This window comes from Triturus cristatus, chromosome 5_2, assembly GCF_964204655.1.
Source record: "Triturus cristatus chromosome 5_2, aTriCri1.1, whole genome shotgun sequence".
Classification (NCBI taxonomy): Eukaryota; Metazoa; Chordata; class Amphibia; order Caudata; family Salamandridae; genus Triturus; species Triturus cristatus.
The window spans coordinates 356,635,302-356,647,729 of NC_140588.1; the positions used below are offsets into that span (position 1 = coordinate 356,635,302).

General features: G+C 42.3%; 1 protein-coding gene across 4 annotated transcripts in view; it reads right to left on the reverse strand.

Annotated features, from left to right (window-relative positions):
* The window catches only part of ECI2 (enoyl-CoA delta isomerase 2), a 379,316-nt gene that overhangs the window by 326,794 nt on the left and 40,094 nt on the right, over positions 1 to 12,428 (reverse strand). For 3 of the 4 annotated variants that reach the window (XM_085607188.1, XM_085607189.1, XM_085607185.1), the window contains exons 2-3: positions 9,916 to 10,081; positions 5,934 to 6,032 (exon numbers count right to left, since the gene is read on the reverse strand). In XM_085607188.1, coding sequence (XP_085463314.1) covers positions 5,934 to 6,032; positions 9,916 to 10,044 — 228 coding nt within the window. In that variant the 5' untranslated portion in view covers positions 10,045 to 10,081. The remainder of the gene's footprint in view (positions 1 to 5,933; positions 6,033 to 9,915; positions 10,082 to 12,428) is intronic. The other variant, XM_085607187.1, reaches the window with a different exon arrangement.

Consider the following 12,428-nt stretch of genomic DNA (forward strand, 5'->3'; position numbering starts at 1 on the left):
TGAAATCTATAGTAGGAGTTGCCTTAACAGACTTTCATGACGATTATTTAATGTAAAGAAAGCAGTCTGTTTGACTGGAATGGGTATATTAAACATTTTGAAAGCCCTTTCCAAAAGTGAGTGAAATCCACCAGTTTTATCCAGTGGGGAGTCAGCCGGTAAAAGAGCAGGTGGTAGAGATATAGGGGCTAAATAATTGTACCAATCTGGACCAAAATCTTGGCCTTCATGCACTTTCCAGTCTTCTCGGGCATCGTCGGAGTATGCACATTCATGGGTCGACCGTTGGATAACCTTTGGCTGTGGTGTTTGTGGTTTTGGACCTGGGATAGTTAGGAGAGTACGAGGAATACACAGAGTTGATAGATGAACATCTGGAGAATGTGGTACGGAAGGTTGCTTAGATGATACATGCTTGGAAGGTGCTGGGAATTGGTCAGTATAAATCTTAGGACCATGACAAGAACTCTAGGGACCTATATCATTTCTTCTTGATGTCCATATTCTTGTTCAAATGGTTCACTTTCGTCAAAATATTGAACTGGTCTGACCTTTCTCACTTCTAGGATGTGAGGGTGTGTAGAGAAATAATCATCCTCCATGTACTGGTCATCTTGATCCTTAATATAGAGGTTGTTAGACCTGGCACCATTGGCGTGGGTCTCCCTTCCATTTTTGCTGTTGCCTCATGTGTTTTTGCTGGTGTTAGATGCTTTGGGCACTGTGCCGCTGCTGTTCAGTGCTGCAGTGCGAGTGCTCCCTACTGTAAATGAATGTATTGATTAGTGATTCCATGATTGACTGATTTGGTTTACTTGTCAGACCCTAGTATAGTGCACTGAGTGTGCCCAGGGCTTGTAAATCCTAATGCTGCTGGTGGGCTTGCAGCACTGGTTGTGCCACCCACAGAAGCAGCCCTGTAAAATGTGTCTAAGGTCTGCCGTTGCAGAGCCTGCGTGCAGTCTGGTACTGTCATGCTGACTGGGCAAGTGCACCCGCTTGCCAGTCCCTAAACCTTCCCTTTTCTTCATATCAGACACCCCTATGGTAGGCCCAAGGGCAGGGTGCATTGTAAGTATAAGGTAGGACATGCCCTGATGTGTGTGACATGTCCTAATAGGGAATTGCAACCATTTTCGTTTTTCACTATTGCAAGGCTACCTGTTCTCCATAGGCCAGAATGAGCTGTTATAATCTTAACTGACTCGGAGAACATGGTAGAAATTCGAGTTTAGTATGCCTGAACTCAGAGTGATAAAATACATCTTTTAGTGAAGGTGGTTTTAACATTCTGTATTTGAAAATACCACTTTTTAGAAAGTAGGTATTTTCTTGCCTAACCTTTCAAAACCTGCCTCTGCTAGGCTGTGTATTCCTTTGTCTGGAGTTTGAGTGACAGGGCTGGGGAATTCAAGGAGACAGGGTGAAGTGTCCCAGTGGTGAATAGAGAGTTCTGCATCCAGATGGGTGGGAGGAGTTGCACCTGGGACTCGAATAGGGCTGTGCCTGCCTGCCACAATGCTGGCTTCACCTCCTGGGGAGCGGCTGATGTCTCTGCCCTGCACAGTGAATGAAGAGAAGGAATCCTGTCAACAAACTGCTCCAGGGCTGTACTTGCCTTCCACAATGCTGGCTCCACCTCCTGTGGAGCGGCTGATGTTTCTGCCATGCACTGTGAAAGGAAAGGAGAAGTCTGGTAAATAGAGTGCTCAGGAACTGGTTTGGACTGGGCAAAGGCCCCTCTCCCCTCAGAGGACAAAGGATTTTGGAGTACAAGTAGTGGGACCCTGATCCCAAGAACTTAGATCACTTTTGGAACAAGAAGAAACCTTTACTGAGGAGCGGAACCTAAACAAACTTAGGAGAGACTATCCCTAAGCTGAAGTTCTGCTTGGGGGATTGGCCTGCAGTGGTTTGCCTGACTGCCAAAGGAAGGAGAAGAGACTTTGTGTGCTTATTTCAACTTGTAAGGATCTCCAAGGGCTTGGAACAGAGCTTGCCTCCTGCTGAAGTCTCAGGGACAACAGACTTAAACCCCCAGCTCCCCAGAGTTCTTTGGAAGTGCCTGCTGCTGTTTTGGGCCTTCTGAGGGATTGCGTGTCGCAAGAAGCTGGAAGCGCAACTCAACGAAGCCGAAGCGTGTCACCGTCGCTGCTGCTGCCGTCGCACTTCTGAACAAGGGTGACGACGCTGGAGTTGTCGCACTACACCGCATCGAGAGAAGAGTCTCGCAACGAGGAAGAAGCGTGTCGCCTTTGCTGTTGCTGCCGTCGCACTTCTGAACAAGGGTGTCGCCGCTGGAACTGTCGCATTGCACCACATCGGAGAAAGCGCCTCGCAACGAAGAGGAAGCATGTCGCCGTCGCTGCTGCCTGCCGTCGCATTTCTTAACAAGGATGTCGCCGCTGTAGTTGTCGCATCGTGCGGAAGCTTCACGCATTATTGGAGAAGAGTGTCACAGTTGGAGCTGTTGCCATCGCGCTTCTGAACAAGAGTGTCACCGCTGCAGTCCACGCATCGAACCGAGAACTTCTCGCATCCCCGGAGAAGATCTTCACGTCTTTATGTCTTTGCACCAGAACTTTGCCCCATTTCCATCGCTGCGACATTACTTGTCGTGGAAGCGCAACGCATCGTAAGGTACATTGACTCAAAGTGTCACATCTTAAGAATTGAACTGAACTAAGCTAAAAACTACCATCTTAAAGTAATAGCATTGTGTATTTTTGTTGTTTATGGTCTTGTGGTAAATCTATATAAAGTATACTTATTTTTTATATAAAACCTGTGTGGTGTCCATTTGTAGTGTGGTCACTGGGTTACTGTATGTGGTCACAAATGCTTTACACACTGCCTCTGAGATAAGCCTGTCTGCTCGTGCCAAGCTACCAAGGGGGTGAGCAGAGGTTATTTTAGGAGTGTACCCCCTTACCCTGACTAGAGACAAGGGTCCCTATTTGTCACAAGTACCTACCTGTGACAACTAGAGACCCCCAAATCTAACAGAGGTCAGTTGGGATGTAGGCTGGGCCGTCATCATCATCATTTGTTCTTGTCAGATTTGTCAATATCTAACAAGTGACTTGATGGTAAAGGTGACATCTTAGTGAGAGATGAATGCTCAGGTATTGAGGGCACTGGAATGCCTTTCCCTGTGATTAGAATGATTTATGTAGCTTTGTTGAAGGTTTGATTGTCAGCGAAGAGAATGTGGTCATCGATGAAAGAGCCGCCATCGACAAAGTTGTTGATGATGATGTTGTCCCTGAAGGTACATGCTTTGTTGGCTGGGATTTGACAATGGCTGCGCAATAGTCAACAGTTTGTTGTTGACAATGTTTTTTTTTTTACAAATAATGCAGAATGTCTTTTATATGCATGATGTCTTTTATGATTTTTTTTTGCAAATCGAAATAAAGACATAAATAAACTGAAACTGAATAATAAGTACCTTACTTACTTCGTGGAGTTGGAGGCCCAGATCTTTCACCTTGTGAAAAGGGGTGTAGTCAATATATGCATACTTTGTGGGGATCGCCTGAATAAAGCCTCTTCTTCCCACAGGAGACTCAAAGACTGGAAAGGCCCTTTTTATAAGTGTCCGGCATTGTGTTCTGTCAGATTATAACTACTCAGTCTTAGATAAGTGGAAGTTCACAGAAGAATTCAGGTGGTAAAGTGAGCTCAAAGAGACTCCCATCACACAATGTATGATAGCTCATGAGGTGAGTGGTTAACAGGATACTGAAGTCTGACTGGCTGAAGTTTGGTTATTTTTAAATGATGTCAATTGCTTACTAAATATGATTAACAGCCTATTTAGACTATGAAGAACACAGCATTGCTTTGCATTTACACTATGGGACTCCCACGTCGATGACAAGGAATGATTTAAGTATGTCAATGTCTAAAAGATCCAATACTGGAGAACAGTCATCTTTGGATTGGAGCTTCTTGCAACCCAGGGAGCAAATCAGTTCCAGGACTTGAAGGATTCCGCATTTATGTACAGGAAGGCACAGTTAATCTAAATTTATAGTGAAACCTACAGATCTTTTTTGTAATTCCTAGATGGCTGTCAAGCCTTGAGGACATTAAAGACTTGAGAGGGCCCACAAGGATCCTTGTCTTAGAGATGCCGATATTAACTTCACACTTTTTTTAGTATTTACTATTATTATTAGTGTAAAAACAAAGTATTTAAATCAGACCTTAAATCCATTACTTCATCTGACATGCAAACACAAAACTAACATACAAAAGGTGATGGGAGAAATGCTTGCAAATAGTCTAAACCACTTTGAGTAGCATTCCAACACATTGATTGTTGTCCAATGCGCCACTCCATGCACCACATTATGCAAATTAGTAACAACTATGCTCTTAATGGGAACAGTCCATCCCAAACTGCCAGATGAAGTCCCCTCCAGAAAGGAAACACAATCAACCCTAGACCTCATCAGGGAGGTATGGTATACTTTGGAACCTGTGGCATGAAGAACATAGAACCCACATCTGAGCATAGCCTTGGGTGTTACACCAAATACAAAAAGGAGTAGGAAAGGATACAGTACTAAAGCTCTGGCAATCCATCCCTATAGCTAGCATTCCAACCTACTGGTTTAGACTATCAGTAAGCATTATCACATCACCTCTTGTGTGTCTGAACACAAAATAGAGCCATTAATGGTTCTGGCTTTTGAGCACACAGGATCTTCAGTCATATGTAACTGATGCAAGGCAGCCCCCCATACCCATTGGCAACCAGAAGCAAACTTTTGCAGCATCCTGGATAATCTGCGAACTTGGCAATATTTTCCTACTGCTACAGGCTATAGCAGATATAACACAAACTGTATTAATCTCAGATACCAACACAGGAATTTTTGTAAGCTTTCTTGTTCTGATTATTCATTTACATATAACACTGAAGAAATGGGAGAACCAGGCCCTTTCCCTTTCCTGGGACTACATTAACCACAGATGACAGTGAGGGTTTGTGTTCATTGTCTGAAGTAGAATAAGTTGTGTCTATATTAATTTTCTGTTTCTTAGCAACATGACAAACTTGTTCTTCTCGACTACTGAGTCGTCAGACCTGAAAAAGGCTCTAGCTCACTAGCATCTTGAGTAGATGTAGGATCTAGCTTTGGTATAGGAATGATGTCCTTTAAAGGAATCAACAAATCATTTAGTAATCAGTCAGAATATTACTATTCAGTAATGGTTTTTGCTAAAGCAGATGAATTATCAAAATGGTCCAATTCCTTTTCCCTAGGAGACATCAAGGAAGTAGTAAAATTCCTTGCAACTGAGGTGTTCAGAAGGTGTTGAATGGACTAAAAGGACAGTATTCACACAGTGCTGGTATGCCGTACATACACCTGGCCTTGGGATCTAAACGTTAGACAAGAAAACAGGCTGAGCATTACCAAAAATGGGAGGACAATTAAACTTATGTTGAGGCAAGCAATCCTGCCTACTGCTAAACCAATCCCAGGTACAAATCCTATCAACCCAAGAGGGGAGCAAAGATCAACATCTGAAGAGCTTTAGCCAAGAGCCCATCTAATTCTCATTGTGAAGGGCGGATTTAGTTATAAAAGCATGGTCAACCCTAGGATGCTCATAAGAGGATGAGTAATTTTAGGGAGAGAAGAAAGGCCCTCGTGTATCACAGCAAGAACAAAGATTGGTACCACCCGCTAATGATTATTTTAGGTTCCTAAACTGATATTCAACACCAGTGCTTTACAATGTTTTCATCTAAGAGTTGTATGATGTCCAACATGCGCCTTTTGACACTCATACAGAAATGCATGCAGGTTGAAGATGTAAAAGACAAAAACAAACATAAATACAAACACTCAAACACTATTTTCGACAGTAATAAAATTGCGCTGCCTGAGCAGGACAACTAGCTACATGCTTACCTGCGATAAGCTACCCAGAGACTTCCATGCATCCCATTTGGCCTTATTGACAAAGTCCATCATACCTGGCTTTGGTGCATTACAGGGACCTTCAGTAGCCTGGAGAAATAATGGAGAATACTTCAACACGATTGTTCAAGACAAATCCAATACTCAAAACGCATGTTCATATTTTAGCTGAGCAACGTGATTACCTTACAAAAGGCATACAACAGAACATACAGTAAACATTAGAATCAGTAACGGTTAATTATGCAATCAATGCTTCTAGCAAAGCCTTGCCAGCTGGATGCACTGTGTTCACCAGCCAACAGGAAACATCATACACTAGTTCAGTGCAATTACATAATTGGTGGCAGGTACACTTTCGCTTCAGCTAATGATTCATTTTAACCACTCCTTCCTTACTCTATGTCGAAATTGATTCAAGGACATTGAGAGCAAAATGATTTGCAAAATTTGAAGTAAGAAGTCTTACTCTTAGTGGTTATATCACATCATACCAATCAACAACAGGCGAGCAGGTCATGAAGAAGATAGCAGTATCTGTGGCATGTACTATGTGACTGCATGGTTAAAGGCCAGTCCTATGTTCAAGGATAGAAAGTTGCACAAGTGACACTTTTTAAAATTTATTTTCCTTATGTATGTAGAAGATAAAATCATCCATGTTTTAAAAAGAATGTATACATATATAAACGCATATGTAGACTTTTGAGTGAGTGAAATGTTTAAATCGACTATTAAGCTAATTTTGTGCATGAATATTTTGGTGAGGATTAACTACAAAATAGTGTAAATAAATCTCAGAGAATTTGAGAACATAAAAATACTACTAGACACAGTCAAGCAAGGACACAGCCTGCTCACTTGACGAGACCCTCCATGTTGTCCGATTTTGCACTTGAGTTTTCACATGTTGGTCATCTATTTCTATGGCAAGCCTTTTTTATATTCCTTTATCTCCACCACTTCTGCAGAGTTTAAAAACCTACTTCAACATAAAATGTTCTCATGAGGCGCTGATCACATAGAAATGCGCCATTTGTAGAGGTCTGCTGATATTCCAAGGCAAATTCACTGCTGCGGTGATTCTACTGTGTCCCTGAACTGATACAAGGAGCTGAACAAATGAAATTTACTTTAAGTTAACCTTTCATAATTGTGGCAACTTGGGCTCCCATTCATTTCCCTATCATCTTCCTGTACAACGCAAATGAGGTTGTGCTATTGCAGGTGTGTGTTTTGGGGGGCACTACTCTGTACTCTCTCCCTCAGCCTGTAGAAACCAGATTAATACTTCACAGCGGGTGGAGATGCTGCCCCTAACTCTCCGTGAGCACACACCAGAGTTGGTCTGGGACAGAAATAGACCAGGGGACTAAAATAAGAGGTGGCCCCATTAGTGAATAAGTTACTTTAAAAAAAGTATCCAATGATACAAATTGTGGCAGGTTTCTTTTTTTTTTTTTTTTTGTTTTTTTGAAACCGTTTATTACAAAACTCAAAAAATATACAAAGATGGGCCTACAACCTTCCGGCCGGCCGCTAGCAGACAAAAGGAGCATATGATACACATTGTAGAGCGTGTGTTGCGGCTGAGGAAGATGCACAGGAGTTAGCAGCGTTGATAGCCACACCATCCGGACCCCACTGTACGGTTTCATTTTAAACTGAAAGAACAACCAGAAAAACAAACCCACAAGGCAATCCACAATCAGAAATAGCAGCATGTGCTCCCCTGAGAGGGGGACCCTACCAGTCCATAGGAGTATCAAGAAGGGGAAGAGATCAGGACTAGGGCTGGGTAAACTCAATGCCCGGAACAAGGAAGATGGGTCGGCTAAGGGGATGGGGCAGGCGACGGATCGCAAATTGTGGCAGGTTTCAACTATTAAAGACAAACTGTCTAGAGGTATGGTGGACTGCATGGATTTGAACTTGCTGCCAGCAAAGTTTGTTTTAATATCAGGGAAATCAACAGTGAAAATCGATTCTGCAAACCGTACAACAGGCCCACGAAAAGCCAGCGCACACTGCCCTGTCAGACCAGCCCTTCGGGCACTGGCTGATTGCCTAAAGGTCAGACAGGCCTTGGCTCAGACACACCTCAGAACTGCCGCCTACCATTGCAGCCTGTGCTCCTCCTGCCCAGGAAAAGGGGACAGAGTCAGTCAGGCCAGTCAGCCAGCGCAACCTAGGCCTCACAACAAAACAGAAACAAGGAAAAACATGCCATAACCATTTTATTGGTTTTTAGACAACTACAAAACACAATAACCACACACCTTAAATAAAAGATAAAACATGCAGGTTAAACAATGCATTCTTTGTCATTCATGTTATGAAAAGTCAATTATTTGATGCAATCTCCGAATGTTGTCCTTGATGGAGCAGAAGTGGATAGTGACTTCTTTTTTTATAGTGCTGTGGAGGTCTCGGCATGGGACTGAAAGCACTGTGAATATGTACATTGTTTTACAATCGTATTGCACACAGCACACCATAAGCTGCAGCAACATGTGCAGCGATTTGGTGTTCACTGTAAGGCAAGGGTTAACCTTCCATTTCAGGGGTTTTACAGCAATTTCAAGAGAATTTTAGATCTTCTCTTTGCTGAAAACAAGGCAGATAGGTCTTCTACTTCACCTTACAATTATAAAGACTTTTTTTTTTGTTTAATATCTGCTCAATACATTCAAACACAGGTGAAGGAGCAGACTATACTTCTACAACAACTCTGTCGGTAATTTAGACAGGAGACATGACATGTAAAATGGACAGGGACAGTGATGAGTGAAACCCCACTGTGGGTAAGCGACCTCTTATGGGAAGTGGGCAACCTCCAGGGATATAAAATATGGGACATCTTAGGCGTTAGCAAACTGGACGGTCTTGGGGGGGAGGGGGCAAAGGGGGAACAGGAGTGATGGTCCTTAGCCGCAGGACGTACTCTAAAAAGAAATAGTAATAAGCAGATTCTGAAGCATACCTACAATTATGGTATGCCCTGGCAGCCCCTATCCCGAGGGGAACTATAATTAGGAATGCCTCCCCTATGGAAGAGAGATTATCCAAGGCCTATCCACAAAAAGCTTTGAAATACAGGAAAATGATCGACAATGCACCCGACCCGTTAAGACATTTTTTAGGGAAACTGAAGGAAGATGTAGGCACTTTCCAAGGGGGGAAATGGGAAGAGGAGCTCAGCGCTCCTAGAGAGGTATCCATAAGGACTGGATTACGATTGGTACATTAAAAATACTGCATAGAGCATACCTCACCAGAAGACTCTTAGCAAAAACTGGCGGTAGGGCAACTGATCGTTGCCAAAGAGGATGTGGGCAGAAAAGCAACTTTATCCATACACTATGGGACAGTCTCCAACTGAGGAACTTTAAAGGGGGTGGTAGAAGTGGTTTACTGATCTTAAAAACCTTCTACGACCGTCTACGACCGTCACTGGGCAAATTGGCCATATAGGACGTCTGCAGGGAAATCGTTTTGTAAGGATACCCCAAAATTATTTACATGCTGGGGCTCAAGATGTTCAAGAAGAATGTGGTCTAGCATTGGGGGTGAGGGCGGGGACAGCCTCTCCCCCTGAGCTGCGGCAATGTAAAGTAGACATGGACTACCGTTCGCTGACCGATAAGGAGATTTATGAAGGCAGAGGATGCACAAACATGTGGAACCATATGTCTACCATGGATGTCATAATGGGTTTTGGCTTGAACTCTGTGGTACGATAGATCTCTTGGACCTGGGGTTGGTGGGAGGGGGTGGGGTCCCCAGGGTGTGGTGAAGCTCAAGGACAAACCGTACAGTTACATGGTACATACAGAGAAAATGCTGCAATAGTGTGATGCCTGTTATTGTTCACTGTTTCGATAAAAAGATGTTAAAACAGTCGAATCAAATACCCCCCTTCCACCCATTCTGTATTGCGCCTGGAACTGAAGGCAGAGATTAATAACAGTACCTGTTTAAATAAGGCGTACAGCTTCAACTTTACTTCATTTCCCGGATCGGCCTTTAAAAGCTTCAGCTCCTCTTTCGCCTTTTCAAAGTCTCCTGCCTTGACGTGCATTGCTGCCCCAGATGTATGCATTTGTAGTGATGCAGAAAAAGCAGATCGTACTGCCCTACTGCAAGAGAAGGTAAAATGAAAAAGTAAACACTTAAAAAAACAGAAGAGAAGAAATTAACGCAGCTTGCCCTTTCACCCCCGCAGGCGAGCTAATATTTAGCTAAACGGCGCGTTCAAAGCCAACATTCACTGTTGTAAAGAAATTACCAGCTAGGGACAGGAATGTAAACTTTGTAACATGGAAAATGCTTGCTACAAACAAATGAGGAAGAACTGAAAGACTGATTTGATCAGATGTTCCAAATAACCAAGGCGCGCATAATAAAAGGAGCACAGCCATTGTAATCATGGCAAACCGTTGATGGAACCCAAACATTCCAACCATAAATTCTATTCCGTTATCTAATGCACGTAATCTGCGATTTTGTATAAGTGTACACGTACACACACGTACATACAAACGCACGCACACACTTTGAGTACCTATACTAGACTAGCCCACAAGTACACTTCATAAATGTACTAATTCTCCTTTTCTGCCCAGCTATTCCTTCCATTTTCTAAATCGATTTTAAATCTTTTTCCCCATGAGACTTTTGGGGAAGAGTTTGCACTTTACTTTCTTTTTCTGCCCTTCTCGTTTCACCTTTGCGACTTTATTTATTTTAGTATATACGCAATGGGTTAAATAAGACGAATATGTATTGGCTTTCAGTGCACAAGCCCATGCAATGTGTGGTTGTATGCATTCAAAATGGCGAATGTTCTCTGTACAACATAAAAGGTTAAATTGCTGGGCGATTACCTGAAAACTATTTCAAACTCCTAAGCTGTCCAAAGAGTCACGACGGGTGTTGTGGAAATACTTCCAGAGGTAATGGGATGGCTGATCCCTTTCACGCCAAAGCTTGCGGTAAAACATAGTTTACACTATTTCGGTGCCAGTAAATACTCAAACACCTTCATTAACTTGGGGCTGGTTTTGGCAATGAGGGGTGTAATGCAGAAGTGCAGGTGCCAGGTGGCCGTTCCAAAGGGGGACGGAATGGAGACATGGATAAATGTTGACTCGAGACCCCTATCCAAAGAACACATGAAAAACGTGAAGAATGTTCATGGATGACTGATGCATACCTTATGCATACCTTATGTAGATAACGGAGTCCATCTGAACTCAGTTTGTGAAATATTTTGAGAGCAATAAGGTATTTAAAAAATAAATAAAGACCGAATTGATCTTTCAGTTAGGATCAACATCAACATTTTCAATATTATGGGCCACGTATATGCTATTTTATTTGTTGATGCTTTCTCTCCATTACTAATTTAGATGCAGCTATAAATAACCATGTGTGTTTTTCATGTGCTCTTTTCCGATACAGATACGCATCTGTGAATATCACGAGCACTGCACAGTTTTGTCACTTACTCAATGAGCAACCCAGTGATACCCTATGTTGATACCCATAAGTAGGGTATCTTTAAGTTTTTATGTTTACTCATTTCAGATTTGCTGCTTAGTCCTAGGTCCTTCCTTTGTGTCTTTGAAAAGTAATTCTTCTGACAACCTGAATTTTCCTAGGTGCCTGCACAAATAAATGTTCACGATACAGTATTCAACTTCCTAGGGTGCCAGTGTCTGCCCCCTTAATTTAACACAATTATAATTTAGTGGCACAATTATTTAAATTTCCCTACGAAAAATAGATTCACACTCTAGCTGTTTACTTCTTGTGTTTTTCTTCTGCTGAAAACACTACAATTTTTTAGGTCTGGCCTAAAGACAGCATTGCGTGTTGTTGACCTCATGTAAAAAATTCTAAGCATACAGAACATAGATGTAGACATTCAGGTACCTTCGACACAACCCTTTTCATCCACTGTGCTGTTCCGCTATCAATCACGTTTTGCTTTTGTTCACCAAAGCATACAGCACAATAAAACGGGTCGGGAAATTTCAACCTTTGACTCTCTTGCACTGTACATTATGGCATTATTCTTCATCATACGTAGCTATTTAAAAGTACACTTCAGTGCCAGGGCAGATGGGCCAATATTTTACTTTGCCAATGCCTTTTTTTCGTTCGACTCTTTATGCAAATTAAGAAGTTTATGTGTTTAAACTAGATCATTAGGTGAGAGTAATTCAAAGCCAATAATGCCGTTCCTTTGCACGGATATGAATCATATTATCCTGTTTATGTCAATTAAATCTTTAAATGGTTTCGATAACTATTTCAAGTACATCTGCCAACTAGGAAGCAACAAAAATGTTCTATTAAAAATACACTTAATGGTTCCTTTATTTCTAAACTTCACATTTTTATTTTGCATGCATACAGCACCCACATTTAGTTTTTCCTTTTTAGGGCTCGCGCCTGCGTTGCAGTGCGCAACACTGCTCG